At 43.2% G+C, this 23,581-nt stretch overlaps 1 protein-coding gene across 3 annotated transcripts in view; it reads right to left on the minus strand.

Annotated features, from left to right (window-relative positions):
* ACVR1 (activin A receptor type 1) overlaps window positions 1–23,581 on the minus strand; it is a gene marked incomplete at both ends in the record, with an annotated part of 60,090 nt that overhangs the window by 30,483 nt on the left and 6,026 nt on the right. For 2 of the 3 annotated variants that reach the window (XM_079709962.1, XM_079709961.1), the window contains 4 exons: window positions 87–233; window positions 4,089–4,188; window positions 7,689–7,900; window positions 10,089–10,352. In XM_079709962.1, the coding sequence (XP_079566088.1) occupies window positions 87–233; window positions 4,089–4,188; window positions 7,689–7,900; window positions 10,089–10,352 (723 nt within the window). Of the gene's footprint in view, window positions 1–86; window positions 234–4,088; window positions 4,216–7,688; window positions 7,901–10,088; window positions 10,353–23,581 lie in introns of all 3 variants that reach the window. The other variant, XM_079709960.1, reaches the window with a different exon arrangement.

A 23,581-nucleotide genomic window follows, 5' to 3' on the forward strand; every position in this document is an offset into this window, starting at 1 on the left:
TCAGACACACCAAATCTGAGAGGGCAAAGGCAGGCAATTATTTCTTCCTAGAAAAAAATTAATGAGGGGGTTATTTTTGTACTTACCTAAAATATTTTCATGCCTCAGCATCACAGTGTTGTACAATTCTGTTTCCCTGAACCACGACTTCTCATCCCGGGAGGAGAAGATCTTCACAGCGACATTCTCTCCTTGCCAACTGCCCCTCCACACCTCACCATACCTGCCTTTCCCTGTGGAAAGCAACACAGAGGTGACATTGGACAGTAGAACAGGACAGGTAGCCAACGAACTTCATGCTAGCAACTCTTAATCCCTCCCATGGAAAAACACAACTCAGGGGTATAAATACCACTACTTTTTGCCTGTAAAGACATCCAAAAATAAGGTGGAAACTGCCCCTCCCGGCCACCCTACTGTGCTATCAAATGAAACACTCGCAGAATCTGCATCTGTACAATGAGCTGCTAATTACAAAGTTTACATTTACATTCCTCTATGAAAAGGTATGAAATGCATATGGTTTGTAAAAGCACATGAAAGTTAGTAAAACTTAGAAAATGGTACAGATTATTAGATTTCAATGTTGATGAAAGCCAAAATACGTGTATGGGGCTTAACTGAGTAACTTACTTGATTCCTTCCCTTAATAAAGGATCAACATCAGCATTTTCTAAGAGTCCACATTTGTGAATTTACATATGCATTTATATTTTTCACAAAAGAGATCACTGAGTTTGAGATATGTGTTCTGAAGGATTAACACACACACACGCACACACACATACACAGAGCAATGCTGTGTAGGAGATCGACAGACAGCCACTGTCATCCTTAAAGGATTTCTTGGCGGAGGATATATTTCAAAAGAGGATTTGCAAAGTCTTAAACACATAATCCCAGAACAGTCCCGATTTCTGACAGTGGTCATGGGTGTTCGCTTGCAAGATGGTCCCTGTGATGCCACAAGTGGGTGACACTGAAAAGGCCACTTGGAGAAGACATTTTCAAAAAACGGTGATGAGTTGTGATCTGATCTGAGGAGTTCATGCCCCCTCCTGCAGCCCCAGCACAACTGTCAGCTTGTCAACTACATGCTCTTTTGGATTAGTCACTGGTACTTAGTAGGGACATTGCTTATCGTAAGGGAATCTAGATTGAGCAGTTTTGATTATGTTTTGATTATGTCTGCTCCCGTTTTTCTCCTTAATGACAGGTAGGTGATCAGGGAGGTTGGGAGGAGGAGGGAATTACCGCGAGACTGTGGGGATCAACACGGGGTATGATCAAGGTGAAGGCAGACGCGGCACCTGGAAAACGATGCAGCAGGAGATATGAGTTGCAGGGCAGCGGGGCTTTCTACCAAGGCAAGTGGCTGCTGGGAATCCCAGCTGGTAATAAGCTGCTGCAGCACCACCTATATATACAGGAATGCAGCTCTTTGCTGGAAAACTAAGTCGCTGAGAACCCAAACATGGAGAGAGAAAGCATGTCTGTCCAGGAGATAATGTCTGGATATAATCAAAACATAATCAAAACTGCTCAATCTAGATTCCCTTACGATAAGCAATGTCCCTACTAAATACCAGTGACTAATCCAAAAGAGCGTTAAATGAAGCCAGTTGGTCTTTTGTGGGCCACTGTCAAGTCACAAAAGTAGTATTTAGTGCAGGATTAATTGGAATAAAGTCATAGCAATTGCCCAGCATTTGTAATTTAAGATGAAGGCTAGTGCTAAGATCTACAAAATCGACTGCTACAAAAGAGAACTCTCATCTTTTCCTGCCTTTGGTTCCATTCTGTATCTTTATTTGCCCTTTGTCCTCATATTCTCATTAGGAAGGAGAGAAAAATATCCCAGGGCATTGTGGACATTACTATACAGTTGCCTTAAATCCTTTTTTTTAGAGCAAACAGAGACAGATGTCAGTGTAAGTAGACAGAATTGAAACAGAAACCTACTTAAATGGTTTTCAAAGGCTGTTAAGTTGTCAAATGCTTTTTGCAAATGCAACCTTATGCGGAAGTCCCTGAAAACAGAAGCAGAGCTGCCCAGAAGTCCTGGCCATGGAGACCCAAAAAGGGGGGGGGGGTCCCTAAAGCACCTGAAATTTGGAGGTTCATTGATCACCATCTGTAACAATGGATCTAGTCCAACTTCTCATGTTTTTCAACCAAAAATGGTAACATATTATCCAAACAGTTCATTACATACATTTTTATTCAAGCCTGTACTACATGAACACCAACAAGATGCTTCTGAAAGGCATGGCTCTTTAGCACTGAACCAATAAAATGCTATAACTGAACATAAACTATTTCAAAAAATGCTGAAGAATATCTATACAACCGGAAACAGTATGCATTTTTAAAGGTGCAGTATTATTTTGCCCTTTGGACTCTGGGGTCCATCTCTGAGGACCGGTCATGAGGGCTGCTGCTCTGTGAATGGTGAGTGGCCATGGGACAGGAGGATGGGGGGTAATGTTCCCCTTCACTTCTTACCCCTGCCCAGCCACCCTTGTTCATAATCAAATAGGATGTTAGCTGGTACAAGAGGACAACTCTGGTTTTAAGCAGTGAGCACAAAAAAAGTGGGGGCTTTTCCACTTTTAGTTTCTCTACGCACAGTCCACCGTGGAGGAGAAGCATGAAGTTGGAGTTCAGAAACAGTTGCAGTAGCTACAGACGTAGAGAAAAGGCAACAGGCTCCTGCTGGCCACCTGTGTGCCTGAAGGTGGCAGTCACTTCTACTACCTCTGCCCGCCACCCCCTTCCACTACTGCATTTGGGGGTGTCTTGGTTTCCATGAAAACAGGAAGAAAAGTCAGAGGATAGCAGCCAAGTGGTGAAGGCAGCCTATGTTGGCCTGTCACCTCCCAAAAGCAAAAGACGATATGGCAAGAGCTGCAAAGCCAGCCCCCCAAAACTGGGAGAACCAGGAGATGTTTCTAATCCATTATTGCTACTGTGGCCATCCCTGCATGCCATCTAAAGGAGAAATTAATGAAAACTGTCATGTGACTTGCAAATGCCTACCTCATAAAACTAAAACTAATAAAAATCAGGACTTTAAAGAAAAAAGCATTTGCACCACCTTCCTAGAGGGCAATCCGGCAATATATAAGACAAGCCATAAAAAATCACGAGGGGCTTCCCTGGTGGCGCAGTGGTTGAGAGTCCGCCTGCCGATGCAGGGGACACGGGTTCGTGCCCCGGTCCGGGAAGATCCCACATGCCGCGGAGCGGCTGGGCCTGTGAGCCATGGCCGCTGAGCCTGCGCTCCACAATGGGAGAGGCCACAGCAGTGAGAGGCCCGCGTACCGCAAAAAAAAAAAAAAATCACGAATTTTGACCCAGGAACCCCAATTCCTAGAAATTTATTCTGCGTACTCAAAAGAAGCAACGTGTGCAAAACATTTTTCAAACAGTATTGTTAAAGTTATCACGCAATAGACAAATACATAATCTTTAAAATACCTGTGATGTGTACAAATACATGAAAATGTGTGTGAGCTTAAAACTGAAAACGGACAAATTATATACACACTATGATTATATCTCTATACAAATATGTTCCAATATGGGAAAAAATGTGAGAGGCCACAGAGAAATGTACACAGCTTTTGTTTAAATACAGCAGTTATGAAGGGTAGCTTTGGTACATTTATTTCATTTTTTTTTAAGGCAGGGGAAGAGAGAGGAAGTATAAAATTGCAATAACCAAGTTTACTGTCCAAAAGCCGACTTACCTCAGATTCCCCAATGCCTCTGGTCTGGAGCAGCCATGTTAGTTCATTTTCAAGCATTCCCATCATCCTGAAGGGTCTACTTAAAACTGAAATCTTTTGACTGGGCACTCTGTACCCTGCCTAGTGGATACTAGTGGATACTAGTTCTTTGACAAGAACTTCACCAAGTTCAAGTGCTCCAACACAAGTCACAGATTAGAGGCATACTACCACATGGCTACCTCACATCTCCTGATGTTTAACAAGCAAGAGGCAACACGAAGCAGATTTTCCAAGGTCCATCCTACTTCTAGAACCACGGCACATAACCCGCAAAGAAAGGGAAAAAAGAATTACCAACACACTCCAGCAGTGTGATCTGACGGGCTACTGTTCGTTGTACCAGAAAAGGAAGACCAGAGCCGCTTCCCGACGTACACGAATGATCCAGTAAATCCTGTGGTTCAAAACAAGAAGAGAAAGTATTGAGGAACTGCTCCCAGGTTAGAGTATGAGCGTGCAAGTGGGTGTAACTGGCATGGAAGCAGTGGTCCTGGACACATGGCCTGTTCGTGTGCATGGAAAGCCCCACTGGAGGAAGAACTGGTTTCATTTCTTAGGAAAACCAGAAGCTAGCCCTTTTCCTAATATGGGATAGGTTTTCCTGAGGGATGAGTAGTCTTTTCTTGTATCCAGAGTTTTAGAAGAAAATATATAAAGAAAGAAGCTGAGTGGACAAAGTCAAAGATGTAAATTAACAAGTCCAACATGCAGGGCTGAGCCCAAGGGGAAACAGTAGCTAGAAGAGCAAGTGGAGCAAAAATCAAAGGCCTTCAAGTCCAAGAGCTGAGCAAAATTGACCATATTCGGCCCTGCTCAGAATACCTATCAAAGGATGCACTTTAGTTGACATGCCAAGGAGCTCTAATAAGGAACAAACAAATTAGGAATAAGAACCAAATGACTCTAATGTTGTTTGTCTTGTAAAGACTCCAGTGGCCATCTGAGTCCTCAGACTGGTACACTCAAGCAGAGAGAGCTACCTGGATGGAGGTTACTAGGTAGGTGGGGAACAAGAGTCACAAAATTAACACCTCTATGTCATTTCTCTTTTTTTGTTAACAGTTGTCTACTTTTTAAAAAAAAAAAAAAAATTTTTTTTATTGAAAGACTTTAAATTCTATAGTGCTTTACAATTTTCAAAAGTTTCTCACACATGATTTCATATACTGTATGTCATTCTCGATGTCAGTTACCCACAAAGCAGAGAGAAAAAATATGACTTTCATTGAAACATAAAACCATGCCCCAAATCTACTTCTAAAAATGAACACACTGCAAAAAAGATTCCCAATTAGTTCATTCATAAATTTTCCCTTCTTACTCTCAGTGCAAGCCAAGAAGCAGAAGCATTTTTGAATCAGGAATGGATTATCTATAATAAACAATTTTGTGCCCATGGTGATCGTAGGAAGGTTGCAGTAATGTTGATCTAACACTCCCCAAAGCTGTCCTTTCCCAAACATTTTAGCTGGCCTGTTACATTAATACATTGCCTTGTTTGAGTCTCATTGTCTTTTACTTACTCTGAGCACCACTGTGAAGTACTGTTGATCAGCAAAATTACCAAAATCTGAACATCTAAAGGAAGAAATTTAGAATCCTTAAAAGCCGCAAAATGGATATTCAACAAGAAACTGAATGTAGATGAAGTAGAGTTTCACATCTCCCTATCTCTTTTGCTGTTCGTTTTTCTCTTTATTCATTCAATTTTTTTGAGAGAATAATTCTGAAATTACTATAGAACTAACGTGTTGTTTTTTCATAATGTACAATCCTGGTTCTAAACCTAGTTCATAGGCTTCAGGGTGAGCGGAATCAACCAAAGACTAACAAACATCTACTTCAACTCTTGGATCCCAAGACTTCTTTTTCAGTGTAGGAGAGCTGTTTAGTAAGGTACGCATTGCTGAGTCATATAAATGAGAATATCACTTAAATAAGCAAGTACGTAGACCAATAATGACAACTTGTTTTTAAACAGTGTTGTTTACTGTGTCATTATATCGAGATATACTGTCATCTAAAACGGTTGAGTTGAGAAGACTATTTTAGCATATTTGAAAGCATTCCGCTTTCAAAATTATAGAAGCCATTTAAATAATAATTTACACTAGAGGTTCCTATCAGTGCCCAATGTGATTAGTTATGTTAGCAGTTCTGAGGAACAAAGTTCTGACTACTGCTAAAGTTTTGTCAAGATTCAGCCTTGCATCGTCCTTGCTCCTAACTCAATGAATTCATTTAATTTGCCTTAAAACTTGAAACAAACTTCTAAGTACACTTCTAAAGAAAAACTATATTTTTCTACTTTTTGAATGAAATGTCCTTATCTCCTCTTTTCCCAGTTTCACTGTAGCACAATTAAATAGGTAGGTAAAAGGAAGCTAAACAAGGTTCCTTCCCCTTTTTTTTCATACAAAAAAGTACACTTGACTGTGGTCCAGTGATGGGGAAGGCAGCAGGATGGGATATTTCCCAGCCTGTATCAGCCACCATCAAATGTTTTAATAACTCGCCAAGGGTAGTAGTCCAGGTGTAGCACCTGAGCTACAAAGACTGGTGAGGGCAAGTCTTCTCCAGCAAAAAGGCTTAACTACAGAACTCCCAGACACTTTTAAGTTTGTCGTCTAGCAGAACAAGACTTAATACAGATGATCTTATGTGATGGCATTAAATAACACTGAATCACATTAAAAGCTACCACCTTGACCGTCTTTCATCAGTCAATGACAAGGAGAGTCTCGATTTAGTACTGGCATGACTTTAACATCTTTCTAACACAAATCTTCACCTTTTTTAAAGGGGGCATCCTACTCAGCACAGTACCCCTGGAGAATGTTTTTACTTTTCCTTTCGGCACTCGATGGTAACCTATTCAATAGCATGCAATCCTTTTCTCACTTAAAGTTTAAAGGTGCTTTAAAATTAACACTTGACAAACAATTTTAAAAAGTGAAAAAAGGAAGACAGTCGCTTTTCAATGTGATTTCATCATTTTAAAATGTGCAAAAGAGGAACTTTAAAACATACAAATACAGTGGTTCCAAACCATGTGCTAGGCTAGCTGCTAGCCACACATTGACACTGAGACAGTGAAATGTGGCTGATCTGAACCGATATGTGCTGTACGTATAAAATACACAGATTTTGAAAATTTAGTTTAAAAAAAAAGATGCAAAATATCTCAATAATTCTTTAATTATATGTTGAAATGATAATAATTATATATGTTAGGTTAAGTATATTCTTAAAATTAATATCACCTGTGAGGTTTTTTTTAACTTTTTTTAAGATGGCTACTAGAACATTTCAAATTACAGATGTGCCGCATGTATTGCTATTGGACAGCACTGGTTTAACCAAATGAGTGCAGTCCACAAGGGGGCGGCACAGGAGCACGAAAAATTTCATAGCTGCTTTTTTGGATGTCAGGTTTTAAAAGTCTTAAATTACAGGGCGCTGAAATAATCTAGAAGGGAAAATGATTTTTAATATTAAGCAAAAGGTGCTTTTTTTGAAATCACTTTTACTGCTAAAACTAGAGTAACTGAGCACCATAAATTCCAAGCCCTCCCCCACCATCAAAATTATAGGCAACCACTGTCTGTCCCTGTCCCCTTACTCCCAAAAGAAAAATAACTACCAAGGATCGACTAAAATCAATCCACTCCCTCATTTAATGTAAATGTCTGTCTAAAATAAATGTTCTCATGTAGAGGAGACTGAACTCACATAGGGGTGCCGGCATATACTTGCTGAAGACATAAGTGACCAGTAGCATGTGTGCACTCACTGTCCAGTCACCAGTTACTGGTTAGCATTTCGTGCTTGAAATAAGAAAGCATCTTCAGCCATCTTTGTTATGCTCGGGGTCCCCTGGGGCCACAAACTCACTGCTAACGTGCTGTCTCCGACATTGGTGGTGATGAGCCCTTCGATGGTGCCATACTCCACATCTCTGGGGTTGAGGCGTTCTTGGTTGCGCCTTTTAAATTTTCGGAGAGCAACTCCCAGCAGGCAGGCTAGAAGGCAGACTGCAAACACTACAGACAGAATGATGAGGCCAACCTCCAAGTGGAAATTCTGTGTTCCAGGAAAGGATTTCCCTGGAGATGGGAGAGAGAAGGGTAACTGGCCGTAAGGCTCATTGTTTACATATTATTTAGCATAACCAATGCCTGACAAGTAGCTCGCTCCTGACCCTGACCACACAGTCTCACAAGTCACAAAGTGTTGAAACTAAAAGACTTCCTAATACCTGGCCAACGGCCCAGTCATTTAACCATTATTCATTTAGACACAACAGGAGTTTGAAAAAATTCCACTGAGAACCAACTTATTAATACATCTATGTGAAAAGTGTTTTTAAAATATAAAGTACTACACAAATCTGATACTATCCTTAACCTGGATTTGATCTGTAAGGATGTTTTACCAACAAGCCCTTACAGACAGACACTATGCTGTAATACTCCTATGAGCAAGTGCTATCTGAGTTAAGACCAAATGATCCAACCTGTGGTCTCTCTCTTCAATGTATCTTGGAGGTCTACTGCTGAATTCTCATTGCTATTACGTCGTGATTTCTGCCTAGGAACCTATTCATTCACCTGTTCTCTAACTCGCTTATTCAACATCCATTCACTCACTCAAAACGTTCTATCCTTGATTCACTCGCTCACCTAATCACTCATTCACTCTCTGGCTCAGACATTATGACATACCCATTCAAACATTTGTGCATTCACTCGAATACTCTCGAATACTCACATGTCACTCAAGCAAATATTCACTTTGCCTTGTGAGTTAAATCAAAGTTCCTCAGTTGCATACTGAAGGTCCATAATTAAAAGATCCCAAGGCAATAATCACCTCTGAATCTCAGACCCTTTCCTGACATCACGTCACCAAGCCCTGTTCTTCCCCACGTATGCCTTACTCTTCCCACGTCCCTGGCCTCTTCAGCCATCCAATCTCAAGCCGAACTTCCTTGATAAATTTCTTTTAACTTTCCAAACCCAAATTAATCAACAACTTGGCAGATGTCACTTGTATGATAAAGTGTAAAGCTAATTATGTACAGCATTAAATTATGAATATTGCACCTCCTTAATTAAATCAGAAATTCCTTAAGTAAAGAAAATAAATTCTGTGTTACAACTCTAATCTGGCAGAGTGTTCTGCGGATTAGAAACTTTTCACACTGCAGATATAATTTCTACATGAATGCAGACATTTCTTCATGGTCCATCCACTCTATTAATAACAATTTAACTCACAAGGTTTAAGAATTTATCCCATGAAGTACCCTTTTAGGTTTAACCATTAAATACTTGACCTCGCTTATAAAAACATCTCTTTTATTAAAAACTCTCTTTTATTATTGAACCCTATTTGCTTATCAGACTTTAACCTTTTCTATATGCCTTAAGGTCCTCACCATAACTTCAAAAATTATGAATTATGTAACATGACCTTGTATCCGTTTTTTACATTTTTCTGTCTCCTCCCTTTCTGGCTGACATTTCTGGCCATGGATGCTCTTAGTAGCCTCTCCTACTGTTTATTTCTTCTTTTGTGAGTGCAAAATTGGTTAAGTATGTCTATTAAAAATGTACTATATATTAAGAGAGTAAATTTGGCTTGGAATGAGTCTACAAAGACCAAGGTACATTCATGTTTGCAGGGACTCTGAGATAGCAATTTAGGGCTCACTTTATGAGGAAACAGTTTCAGAGGAGGACTGAAATCCATATTGACTATAATACGGAGAAGATTCCACAAAAACCACAAGGTTGATGTGAAATCTCACCCAGCTTCAAGTTTCGGTGATAGATTGCTGGGCATCAGATACAGGTTGTCTCCTTCCTCATAAAGAAGGGAAGGTATTCCACTAAGACATCAGAGTCTTATGTTCCACTTTCCTCCCTACACACTCAACATAGAGATGAGCATTTACGAAGCAGAACTGTTTCAGAAATTATGACATCATAGCTCCTTTCAGAAAAGGATGTCAGGAGCTGTTCACCTGCTCATGACCACCAAGAGAGATCTGGTCAGCCGAGCCATCCCCAAGGTAGACATCACCTTGCTCACTTTCCCAAAAACATCCATCCTCCTTGTAGATTCCAAAAGGCCATGCCTTTCTCCTCCTCACCAGAGGGACTTCCCTTGTCACCCACTGTTGGAACAGCAGGAGGAAAGCCTTGTGGCTACTTACATCTTTAACCCACACAGAATCAGGACGATACTGACAAAAACCCTTGATCTAGAAATAGAAAAGTCCATGGGAACCTTTAGTGGGCAGCTGGGCCGTGATGTTCCTGTTACACCAGTCCCCTTGGCAACACTCCACAGCTTGGCCAGGTGACGGCGGGGTCTTACAGGTCATCTTCCCCTGCTCATAGACCTGGAAGCAGCCTTTCTGGTAGACGTGGAAGCCATCGTTTATGCTCAGCGAGGAAAAGCACTGCTGGCCTTCACAGTGGTCCTCATTTCCACAGGAGAGGCCTTCACACACACACATGTAAAGTTTGGGGTTAACCTTGGGCTTTTCATCTGCAAAGGGAAGAGAGCAAGGAAAACAAAAAAATCACTGCCTGGGTTTCAACCCCACTGGGGGAATGATACAGTGTCTCCAAGAGCATTACAAACACGTTAACCAAAGTCAGGGGAAGTATCACCACTGGCCATGATTTCCATATTTCTGTTATCTTGTAACTCTCAGCTGACCAACCACCAAATAATAATCACTTCTCAAGATATGAATGTGTTGATATAAGCTGGGTACTCTTTTATATCCTATACGAGGCCAAAGAACGATTATCATCTGTCCACAGGTTTCTGAAAATGAACTTCTCCCACTGTGGTTTTCATGGTATCTCTGGTCTGATGGGCTCTCACATCCCGATTCTTGAACCAAAATAAAATGTTTTACCAGAACATAATGCTCATCACCTTTATTTTGTGTTTGAAAAAAAGGCTCCTAAATATATGGCGTCTGTTAATACCAGCTCCCGTTACCTCCACACGAACCTCCATCAACTACTAATACAGGATTGCTGACATTGCTGCCGCCACCTATCTGCTTCAGAAATACAACAGTACAGTAAGAGTTCCCAAGGATGCATGGTCTATACTTCCATATCCATATTATCAATATTTTCAGCTAAATGTCTAGATTAATTTTTCAGTAGTACAACACTGAAGTTTTTACATTAATTACGAGATTAAACACTGCTTAAACATTTTCAACTGGCAGAAAAAAGTTGGCACCAATTATTGAGGATGAGGGCACAAAAGACAAAGGGAATAAAACAATGTTTGAACAGTAAGGTAACAAGTGGGACCAAAGGAAAAGCCCACACAGGTGGGTCCAAGGTGCAAGTTGGATCATCAGTGAATGACACTGAACCAGACCTCCTAATTGCCTCTTTCTGAAAACACTCATTTGAAGTTTCATCTTTCAAATCACTCTTTCTTTTCCCCTCTTTTGTTAGAATAATTAGTTCAGACTTGCGGGTCCCCACAGTTTCCACCAGTGGGGAAGGAAAGTGAAGACAGAATGTAAACAGCCAAGTCCTAGAGGCCACTGATTAGCTTGATGAGACCACTTTCACCAAAGCACTGTTCATATAAAGAGAGTCAGCTTTCAAAACTCCCTCCGAAGGACTACAGCACAGACAGGCTGCCCTCTAATCCCTGAACCCTCTGTAGCAGGTCTGTGAGCGAACTGCTTCTTTCTTAAAATAACAGGTTGGATGGCTGTGCTTTCAAGAGGAGACCTTAAGGTAAGGTCTTTGAAAATGTCAAATTCATTTACACAGATTTGTGTGGGTGTGTGTAGAGGTGTGGGTTACCTCAGAAAGAGAAAAAGCATTCTCCATCTTTCTTCTTCCCTCTTCAAAGGAGTGAAAAATAGTTCACTGCCCACTGTAATGTGGGTGCCTTGTCCCACAGAGTAAGGGCATGCAGACACACAGACACAAGCCTTCTATTTATAATTGACTTGCTAGGTCTTTTGAAAACCACAAGGGGCTCATCCAAGAGCAAAGACATGCCCGAAAGCAGAAAATCCAAAATAGCCGCTGACAGTGTATGTATGTCACCAGACTCACCCCCGAGGATCAAGAGCCCGCAGACATTTTTAATGAGCAATAACTTTAATGTGCCAAGGGACAGTCTTTATTTCTCCCTGCCTAGAGAAGTCCAAGAGAAATTCCAGCACCAATCTATTTCTATGAGGATGAGAAACATATATATCTGTTGACATAATCCAGCAAAAAGTTTACACTTGCCAAAAGCAAGTTGAAAGATAATATTTCTAGGGAGTCTAGACATGCTCGCCACTCTCAAATGGCACAAAGCTGGGCTGAGAGTTGCCAACTATGCTGCCCAACAGGTGATGATTCTTTGGAGGGAAATGGATGGGTGGGGTGAGGGGCAGTGTTGGTGGTGTCATATTGATCTGTGAGCACAGCAGAGAATTAAAAAGACTGTATTCAAAAACTGGGCAATAAAGCAATTTATGTAAATTTGAAACACAAACGTATTTCAAACCCCTAAATAATTGTTAAAGGTCATTGATATCCAAAAATACATACTAAACACATTAAGGGGGTTGTACCTATTGATGCTGGGTTGGGGAGGTGAGGTGAGTGTTAGGATGAAGGGGTAAAGTGAGAATAATATAGGAGAGGAGCTGATCACAGGCTGATAATGAATTGAGGCATATGAATCATTCACTCGCTGCACCTACGGTCCCCCAGGAACAACAGCAAACAGTAACCGTAGACCATACAGGGTTCACTCATCACTGATCCTATGGGAATGGATGGTCCAGGGTACCAAAGAATTAATGACACTCTGTGGTTCAAATACAAAATTGTCAATTAAAAAAAATAACAATAATAATTTCTCTGGTGTGCCCTCAGAGTGAACTCTGCTCTTAAAGTTCCAGCCCAAACTGAACTCTAGGTGCACAGGTGCAAGAGGCCTACTGCCTTTCCAAGGTCTCTAGCTTTTGAAAGGATGTGGGGACTTTCTGACAGATGTTTAAACTGTAGCCTAGAGAATTTTGCCAGAATTGAGCAGCCTCAAGTAAATACCATCTTTCGTAAGATTCAACAACCCACTACAGGCAACTCTGCAGTGCATCCAGGCATAATGAGGTATAGATTTTTTTTTTTTTTTTTTTTTGCGGTACGCGGGCCTCTCACTGCTGTGGCCTCTCCCGTTGTGGAGCACAGGCTCCGGACACGCAGGCTCAGCGGCCATGGCTCACGGGCCCAGCCGCTCCGCGGCATGTGGGATCTTCCCGGACCGGGGCACGAACCCGTGTCCCCTGCATCGGCAGGCGGACTCTCAACCACTGCGCCACTAGGGAAGCCCCCGAGGTATAGATCTTAATCAGATCTTATCCTGTGGGGTCATAAACTAAGTCGAAAACCAAGGTTTTCATATCTCCCCCACGACAATCAGGAAAAAGGGAAAAAGAGGAAGAAAGCTCAGTAATATGTAATAATTAACTCAATCCCTGCTATGGAGGGGACCATAAGCCCAGTTCAGCAGTTAGCAAATGGAAAAGTACAAAACCTTCAACAACTTTGCTTCCTATTTTGCTTTTCACCAACATTTAATCTTCTTAATTTGTATATTCCCATATAACTAATTAGCAGAGCCCTTCGTGAATCAATTCTTTTATATACAGCCAGATATAAATGAAGACTCTAAATTCATGAGAATGACCCCATACACCCATGCACATGTCTGCACGTACGCACACACTTCAGTTAAACGCCACTTTGGCAATTTCATCCAACAGAGTGGATTAGTCGAAGAGATGCCAAAAGGATTTTCTGAGCTAGGATTACTAATTCAACAAAGCAGGTTAAAAGCAAGGTAGTAACATTTTCAGATCTTAATATCCACAAGTCTAAGGAACACGGCAGGCCCCCCCAAATGCCTATGACTCACTGTTTTGGTCTTGTTAAAATTTAGGAATAACCATAACATGTGTGGGCCTGTGATATCTTATTTGGGGTAGCCTGGTGGGTCGGGGAGGTGTCAGAATTATCACAAAGCTTTTTTAGGGCCCCAAGCAAGGGTCTGTGGACCTCTAATCTCTCAGACCAGGATATAAATACTCTACACATCAGGGAACGCTGAGGAAGGATAATCACCTTCTGTGACTGATTTTCAACAGTCCAGCCAGGAAGCACCGCATCTGATATGAAGCATTTTACACTTGCCTGTGCTAATAACTAGGAAGTGCCCTGGCAGAAGGCAGCCAGTCTATGCTACCTAATTGACACTCATTTAAATAATGGAGTAATTGAAACGTCAAGCCAGAGGTATTCCCTGTGTGCAGAGCTCACTCACACTGTCTGTTCTAAAGGCACCTCCCGGCATTACTCAGTGTCATGGCTGGCACCCTGTGCCCTCTGTAGCCCCAGAACCAGGCCCGTGTGAACACACTCGCAGCCCGCGTCTGGCTGGGAGCAGCAGGGAGTCCTCGGCACCACCTGGAAGGAGCCAGGGCTGGCTCCGCAACCAGAAGTACAGGCTCAGAATCCCAGGGGTTCACCGCAGCCAAAACTTTTAAAAGATTTTTCTTGTTCTGAGCGATACTCACGCTCACCATCTGGACACACCTACTCTCACAGCCTAATCCTAAACTGGCAGAGGAAGAGGCAAAGCAAAGAGCATCGAGGACTTTTTAAGACTGTCCAGGGCTTCCCTGGTGGCGCAGTGGTTGAGAGTCCACCTGCCGATGCAGGGGACACGGGTTCGTGCCCCGGTCCGGGAAGATCCCACATGCCACGGAGCGGCTGGGCCTGTGAGCCATGGCCGCTGAGCCTGCGCGTCCGGAGCCTGTGCTCCGCAACGGGAGAGGCCACAACAGTGAGAGGCCTGCGTACCGCAAAAAAAAAAAAATTAAAAAAAGAAAAAAAAAGACTGTCCACAGTTTGGGATAATCTCGTGCCTCGTAGTAAGAGTACCCGCATTTATGTCTTAAGTGGGACTGGAGCAATCTGGGCACAAGCTACAAACGGCTCTCCATGCTCTCCCGCCCACCTGCCCAGTCACGTACTCCAGAATACTCTAAGGCATTTAAACTGATGATCATTCTAAATGGTGAACAAAACCCCACGTTTCCCACTAAAGTCCTTGACAGAAAAGACAAATGAGAAAATGGTCCAAGTCAACCAGCCTGTAGCCGTGATCCCAGGAGTCAGCAAAAGAAACAGGCTGAATCTCTTGTAGGCTCGACTCAAAGCAGCACAAATAATAGGCAGTTATTAGACTACTGCTATAAAAGTCCAATAGCTCAGAACTTTATAGGCTAAAAAAGGAACCCCAAACATCCCTGGACTCTTTCCAACAGTATAAACGATTCATTCATTTGAAATGACAGCTTATATTAGGCTCATAGATATGGGAGTCCTTCCATCAGCTCCTAATCCGAGAGTGCAGTGTGGCATCTCTCCAGAATCAGAAAGCATTTGAGATCTCTGGCATTAAACAAAGGCTTACGGAAGGATTTTGCAATGCCAGGTATCACTGCCAGCAAGCCTGCTCCTAAGACGGAAACACAAAGGTCTGTCCGGAATGCCTAGTGAAGGGCATTTGATGGCCTGGCACGAAGGCAGGCTCTATGTCCAGAAACAAAAGACACCCAAGTACCTAAATGCTCTCATTATAATAAAACATCCACTTAGAGAAACCAAATCATATATTTTTTTCCTGATCAGAGAAATCGATACTTGGTAAAGCTGTAAAAGCCAAGAAGCAAATATGTTCCAGGAGTTAAGAGAGAGAATAGAGGCGTTTGAATAGAATCACATACAAATTAGAATAATGACAACAAAAAATGATGGTAGGGTTTCCACGATTTTGAACTCATCATGCCTCCACTCCAAATGTGTTCTTCCTCCAGTGTTCCCTCACTGAGCTGACCAGACTCACCCCCACTCAGATGAACAAGCTTGATTCCATGACCCTAAAAAAGGAGATGCAGGGAATTTCCTGACAGTCCAGTGGTTAGGGCTCGGTGCTTTCACTGCCGTGGCCCAGGTTCAATCCCTGGTCAGGGAAGTAAGATCCCTCAAGCTGCGCAAGCTGCCAAAAAAAAAAAAAGGAGGGGAGACACAGTGGTCACCCCGGCCTACAAAAGCCCTGGTTGACCTGCTTTCTGCCTCTTCAGCTTCCCCTCAGATCCCCTCGGTTCTGGGAAGGGCTCCTCCCGCTTCAGGAGCTCAGGTCTGTCAGGTGTGGAATTCCCTCCATGTGGGACGCTCGGCTCCCTCCCTGCCGACGCCCCCATCCACCCAGTGTGTGCCCATATTCCCCTGAGACCTCACCTCACCTGTTACCTCCTCAGAGAAGCATTTGTTCACACACCCAAATGTAAAGCAGGAGCCACCTGTCTGCACTCACATGGGTGTGTCTGCATGGCTGCTGACCGTCCACGTCTTCCCTGCAGACTGTGAGCCCCATGAGGGAAGGAGCTGAGCCTGCTTTGCTCACTGTTAGGCTCTGCACAGCTGCCTCAGCACTTGGCAGGAGGACAAGCCTGATGAACGTTGGTTTCAGAATGAATTTTCTCTTCACAGACAGGATTTAGAGGTGGGAAGAGACATGATGCTGGTTTTCAGAGAAGACTGAGCCTATAAAGTCTTTAAATGTCAGCAGAGATCTTCAGGCAAGGCTTAGTCACCGAGCCAGCATGTCTGTGCAAACCCCTTCTCCCTACAGGAGCTCGCCACAGTGTCACACCTGCTCACCTCCTCAGGCTTACAAGTGTGGAAAATCAGTACTTTCTGTGGTGTGGTAGGTTTTGTGTTTGCTTGTTTGTGTGTTGGAAGAAAGAGGTAAAATGCAAGAGTTCCAAAAACAAGGCGTAATTTAATACATCAATAGAACAGCAAGGCTTTTATGGGAGGTCCTTCCTTGGATGACTGATTTGAGGACTTTTGGCTACTATGATGCTACGGTGATGAGGATGACCAAAACACAACGAGTGCCTTGGCTTCAGCCAGTTTAGGGAGGTCCTGCAGGACTTGCCTGCTCAGCAGGGACAAAGATGCCCCTGGTCTCTGCTGCCCTTTTTCTCCTATCAGTGAAAACAATGGCATTTTCAGCAGGGAGTGAGGAAGAGTGAATTACATCAGTTTCCCCTTCTTGCTTTGCTGAAGGTGATAAGGATTCCTAAGTCACCCTGCATTTGAACTGCTGAAGCTGAGAGGGGAAAAAAAAAAGAATTCCATCTGTTTATTTTGTGGCTGGGCTGACTCCTGGTCTCTGAAATAATCCGTGTAAGTTAAGCCTATTGCAGCAGTCTCACCTTCTATTTCAAAGCCAAAAACTCAGTCTGTGTTTAAATGACTAACAGGTTAAAGAGCACTGTGGGGTATGACCTGAGACGATACTGGTCTGTCTCTTCCATGCTTTTTATGATTCCCTGAACATAGCAAAGACTTAGCTTTAACACATATGCCATGTCTGTGAAGCGACTCCTTCATAAGGGGGGAAATAATGACCCCTTTCTTCATTTTGTCTTCAAACTTCTTGAATCGTCACTTCAGAGAAACACATGATTATGAGGCCTAATGAAAAGCACCCCACCGCAGCCCACCCCACATGGTATTGACAATTCTTGCATCTGAGTGAAGCTCTACTTGTTGGGAGAGTAACAGAGAGGACCACAGACTGAAGAAGGGGGAAAAAGCTGAGAAATTATAAACATTTCAGAGAAGTCACTCCTTGTTCAGATTCAGGAGAGCCAGTGATGTGGTACCATCTATAGCATGTCTTAGGCTAGAAGCTCCGATCACAGTGTGGGAAAAGGTGTTCCTGACTCTTTCTGGTTGTCTCCCCCTCCTCCCGCGATATCTGGGGAGTGCACGGCTGCTCCAGCAAGCGTTTCCTACCCAGGCTCTACACTGAAAATTCTGGTTTTACAGGGCACCCTAAACGAGGGCTCTACATGGGAATGGACAGCAGAGAAGGGCCAGCTCCCACTTCTGTTTCTCCTCCACTGCCCTACGTGACCTTTTTCTCTGGGAATCAGGGACAGAACCTCCAAGGCTGCCAACCTTTGCTCTGCTTACCATCCGCCAGCCGCCACCACAACCCCACACCCTTTCCGGAAGCTTTCAAATCACAGAGATAAACCCTTCAAAAGATGGGCACGGCTCCAATTTGTTAACAACAGTCTTAGAATGCCAGCCTCTAGGCATCGTGGCACCCAGAGCTAAAGGCGAAAATGTCTAGAATTAGTTAAATTCAGCTAAATTCTTCCTCTCTAGCTCCCTACACTACCCCATCCCAGAGAAAAGTGCAGAGGGAACAAGGTAATCTCTAGACTATTTTCTTTCCAGCCCAAATGAAGCCAAAGAGATCAAGATAGCCAAGGGTGAAAAACTGGGGAAGAGCCCAAGCCTCTGGTATTGCTGCTTCCCTATCTCCCAATTTCCCAGTCCTGTCCCAAGGCCCTACCAGGTCCAGATCTCCATGAAAGATCAAAGAAAGAAGGAATCCTATGTCTTCCGTCCCATGAATACATGCCTTGTGCATCTGTATTCCAGCCTTTATAACTTGATCTTTGTCTTGCCTATCTTCTTTACCCCATCAGTCTAATTAATAAGGTTCACAAGAATTCATTAACTCCCAAATTCAACACGCTTAAGATTGGCTTCCTCATCAGAGACTAAAGAGCCTACAGTCACCATAAGACAGTTGAGTGCAGGTCATTTTGAGCTTATTCTTTTTCACCCCGGAGCCCACAGAAAGGCCCCAGGTGCCTACACTCAAGGTAGAAACAGAAAGACTTTCTTCAGAATGCTGTAAACCAGAACTGGCTTTTTAAGCACACATGCCTTCCCCCCACACCCCAGTCTCTGTGGCACAGCACACCATTCCCAGCTTCCACAATAATCTTGGACCTTGGCAGAAGAAAGACAGCTAAATCTGAGATGTGTCACGAGGCCACTGGCTGAGGAGCAAGAATATCTAAACACAAACCAAGGCGAGAGCAACAGGCCAGAGTTTCCACAGACTCCCTTTTAGCTCCTGTGGTTGTAGAGCGCTGATGGCCTAAAGATAACCCACGACTCTAAGAAGGGTCACTTTTAAATAGTAGCTTGAGTACCACCAGTCATTTCAGAAGTATTTCCTTCCAGAGCCTGCTTCCATCCACATCGGCGTGCCAAGCCTGCCCAACGATGGCAAGCCCGCAGCAGAGATGAAAGCCCGGAAGGACACGGAAAGAGTCCCAAAGGGAAACAGACAGCTCCTAACATGTTGGTTCTATTCTGTGCCCACATTTGGACTGCTGAGCAAGAATCATCTAGCAAAGAGCCACCTTGTAGAAGTGACCTACTGACAATCACTGGGGATTAAAGAGCACGTAGAAAATCAAACAAAATAGTTTTAACTCAATGCCTCCCCTCTCTAAAACTGAGGCAGGGTACACCATGATGGCTACCGTCTAGGAGTGTTTTAGGAAAGCCTTTCCCTCCCAGAGAAAACATATACCTCTCAGTCTGCTTGTCGGACCCCAGTTTGGCTGAGCACGGAGAACTGTACGGCGTCTTCAGCACATACTGCACGTATGCAAGCACTGTGGCCACCCACTAACCACAAAAGTGCCCAGTGGAACTGCTCAGAGGAGCCTGCTGCTTTTTCGTTTCCTTTGAAGCCAGGGCCAAAGTTCCCAGGATCTTCCTAAGAACCCCTGAGATCCGCTCAGCCCCTCACCTATCCACCCAGGGAGCCCACACTGTCTTAAATGGCAGTCGGCCAGGGGCTGGTGTACAAGGGACAGGCGTGCAGGGGGCTATTTTCAGTTGCTATCTGCTCAAACGCGAGCTGCACATGCTCAGGAGGCAGGCAAGTTTGGGTTGCCTTTCAAACTCTGGGCGGTCAAGAGACATACACCTTTCACAGCTGCCCGGGCAACCAGCTGCCCAGTCCTCCTCCCAAGACGGGAGCAATGAAAACAGCATAACCTGGCCAGCCACCATGCCAGCGAGCAAGCTGCACCTCTCATGTCACTGCCCGGGTTATTCTGAGCTGGGCTTATTGACACTCCATGGCAACACAGGAACAAAGGACCAGCTAGAGGGATTTAAATGTCTTGCAAAAGTTGCTAAGAAAGCGGCTCAGCCTTCTGTTTTCATAACGGAAATTAGTATTAGATTATTGTTGTTCACTGCTGCTATTATTTGTGAGCTATCTGCAACAAAGGTCTTCTCTTGGAACTAAGGGTTTTGTTTTTGTTTTGTTTTTGTTTTGTTGGCCGCCATCAAGTTGCTATAGTTGGGATGCCTTTGAAAAGGCAGCATGTGGGCCTGTCTGCCCCGACCCTGCAGGAGGACTAGTTTTTCCCGTCCCTTCACCTCTAATCTTGCTGTAACCTGTGATCCACTTCTACCACAAAATTCTTTCAAGGCACACTAAGTGCATCTAATTAATCTTTCAATAGCTCTCACTGCCCTCAGGATCGAAGACAAACACCTCATGCACAAGGCCCTGCCAGGCTAGTAGGGCCTCAAATCTCAACCCGAATGCCTTCTGGAGACTGCTCTGGCCATGCTGGACCACCCGGGTGGTGACCTGTATCCCCCTACTTCTCTGGGCTTGGCCCTTCCCCTGCCTAAAAAGTCCTTCTCAGTCCTTCCTTTGCTGGTCTAATGCCTGTTCATCTTCCCAAACTCTGCCTGTCCCCAATCCCAGCCTGGTGCTCCATGAAGGCCCTTCCGGCCAACACCCCTAGTGCTGTGCTGTAACCTTTGTCCCTTCCAACTAGACTGTGACTCTTTGACAGCAAAAACCCCTTCTCGGTATGTTGACATCACCAGTGCCTACCCCGTGTGCTCATGGTAATTTATCAACTGCAAGAATGTAAGATTGTCTTATCACTGATTCTCTTTTCCCAGACTTGGAATAAATTCTTTCAAAGGATGATGTGCTTTCTTACCCTGTCCCCAGCCCAGATCAGTTCCTGGGTCTCTTATTACCTTTTCTGTATTATGATAATTATTTATTCATTCATTTGTCAAATATTCACTGAGCACCAAATACATGCCAGGAGCTGTTTTAGACACTGGAGAGAAAACACCACCACCACCAAGTCCTGGCCTCTCTCACCCAAGGCCTCACTTTGCATGGCTGACGCCTCACCACCACGCTGCTACTGCTAAGCATGGCTCTGCGGTAACGGCTCTTGAGAGCTCAGGTAACCCACATACAGAAACACGGTAAGAAGGAAGAAGGCGGCTCACGACGGTGTCTGACTCTGCCTCTCTCCTGAGAAAGGCTTGATTCCTATGCATGGCCAAGAGCCTTCCTTTCAGAAGACACTCTGATTAGCAACACCACTGAACTATCAAAAATTACCCTAACCCTTTGCAAAACTGACAGCGTGAAGCATATGAACGAGGACATAATGTTAAAGATAAACACTGTGTAACTCTGCATGGTATCCTGCAGCATTACATACATCACAGGCGCCAAAGGTTAAACTGGACTGTTGGGTTTTTTTCTTTTCCCTATCTCTTCCTTATAGCTTTACCGAATGGGTGTGATTTTTTTTTTCATTTATATTGGCTTAGTGTAAATACCAGAATTCAGAAGGTAAACAAATGCAGCAAATAATAAATAAAAGAGGCTACTCCCTGCTCCAAATCACCGTTTGAATAAAAAATATAAGCACAGGGTTTTGTTCTTGCTTTAAGGTGAATCTCACCACCCCCTTCCAAGAGGAAATGTCTCATTCTGCCTCCTATTCCTTCTCTCCTTCCCACATGCCCCAAATATACATATCCTCAGAAAGTCCATGTTCCCCTCTAACCCATAACAAAGAATTAGATGCAGCATTACCGTGGATCTAGGAAACACCCAGCTCTGCAGAGCTCAGATTCAGCTGATTAGAATCAGGCAGCAGCTGTTCCAGTGTTATGACCACGGCTGAGAAGGCACATATGTAAACTTCCCTCTTCCTGTCAAATCACTGGCTTGCAGAGAGAGGATGGTCAGGCTACATGAAGTCGTAAAAATAAATAAATAAATAAATAAATAAATAAATTTTTTAAAGGTCTGGGCCAGCTTTGCTGGAGACTATCTGGGTTAGCTGTCAGAGCTTTCACCTGAGGGCAGCCAGGATTTCCCGGCAGCGAGCTCGTGGGAGCAGACTGGAGGTGTCTTTCTTAAACTGTAGGTTATGACCCATTTGTGGGTAGCGAAATTGATCTGGTGGTTCAAGACAAGGTTTCTTTCTTTCTTTCTTTCTAAATGAAATAAAACTGAATAGAATAAAAAAGAGAAGAAGCAGGAGTACATTAGCATAGTAAGAGTCATCACTCTTTCATGAAATTTTCTTTTCAGATGCATGCGGGTCATACTCCAAAATGTTTCTAAATGTAGATGCACTGGGTCCAACTCTAAAATGTTTCTAACTGTGAGTCACAGTGAACATTTTAAAGGCTGCCCTGCCCTGTGTCTTACACTATCTTGGAATCGACATGAGTTCTGAGTAATTATGACTATTTCATATAACCATTATCTATGGAAGCTTGCCTGAGGTCATGCTGGGCTACAGAGGGAAGTTCTGGAGGACAGCTGGTAATGTTTGGGAATTACAAATTAATTTTTAAATTTTTTTATTGAAGTATAGTTAATTTACAATGTTGTGTTAGTTTCCGGTATCCAGCAAAGTGATTCAGTTATACATACATTATATTCTTTTTCATATTCCTTTCCACTATGGTTTATTATAGGATATTGAATATATTTCCCTGTGCTATACAGTAGGACCTTGTTGTTTATCTATTTTATATATAGTAGTTTGTATCTGCTAATCCCACACTCCTAATTTATCCCTCCCTCACCCCCTTTCTCCTTTGGTAACCATAAGTTTGTTTTCTACGTCTTGAGTCTACAAATTGATTTTTAAATGTTTTGTTTTCCTTGGTGTTTACTTTTCAAGAGCAAAAGTAGCAAACATGCCATCCCTACAAATCTCCTGCTTCACCAGTTTTTCCATAAAGAGGAGATGGCATCCACCCTCTCCCCCTTGAGACCGATCTTTATAAAACAGAAGCTTAGAAGCTATTGCACTGCCCACTCACTGTTGACCACAAGGAAACCATTTAATGAGCTAGGGCCTTGGATTTGTTTTCCCATCCATTCAATATTTGACTCTGACTGAATTTTTAGAGTCCTCTCCACACCCTACCACTAACTCCTCTCATATAAATGCATTGAATATGAACATTTTATAATGTTCACTGGGGAAAAAAAAATTGGATGTGGCTTTAGTTTAACTACCCACAGCTGAAACAAACATTCCCCAGAAAGGAAAAGCTGAAAAGAAGCTTTGTCACAGCTCACCTTGCATCAATAATATACTCATTCTGTTAGGTGAGAAAATGTGACAATAAAGAAGCAGTATCTTAAAAGTGTACAGCTTCACCTGATATTTACATTTTAGGAACTCATAGTGGCCAACAGCTCAGTACATCTCATCTCTCTCCCCAACAAATCTCTCACATGATGATGTGTCAATGAAAAAGATCTGATTCTGAACAAAAGGGATAAATTATAGTAATGAGAAATGAGGGCAACAAATTTAATACTGAGACATTTCTCTTACATTCATTCACCCCTTCACGAACTTCCTGAATTCTCAATAATGAGAAATTCAAAGAAAGGCTTATTCTATTCTTCACCCCCAGTGGCAAAGAGGGGCACCTTTGTGGACCCTAACAAAAAGTCTATTGAAGTGA

This window comes from Hyperoodon ampullatus (assembly GCF_949752795.1).
Source record: "Hyperoodon ampullatus genome assembly, chromosome: 8".
In the NCBI taxonomy this organism is placed as follows: Eukaryota; Metazoa; Chordata; class Mammalia; order Artiodactyla; family Ziphiidae; genus Hyperoodon; species Hyperoodon ampullatus.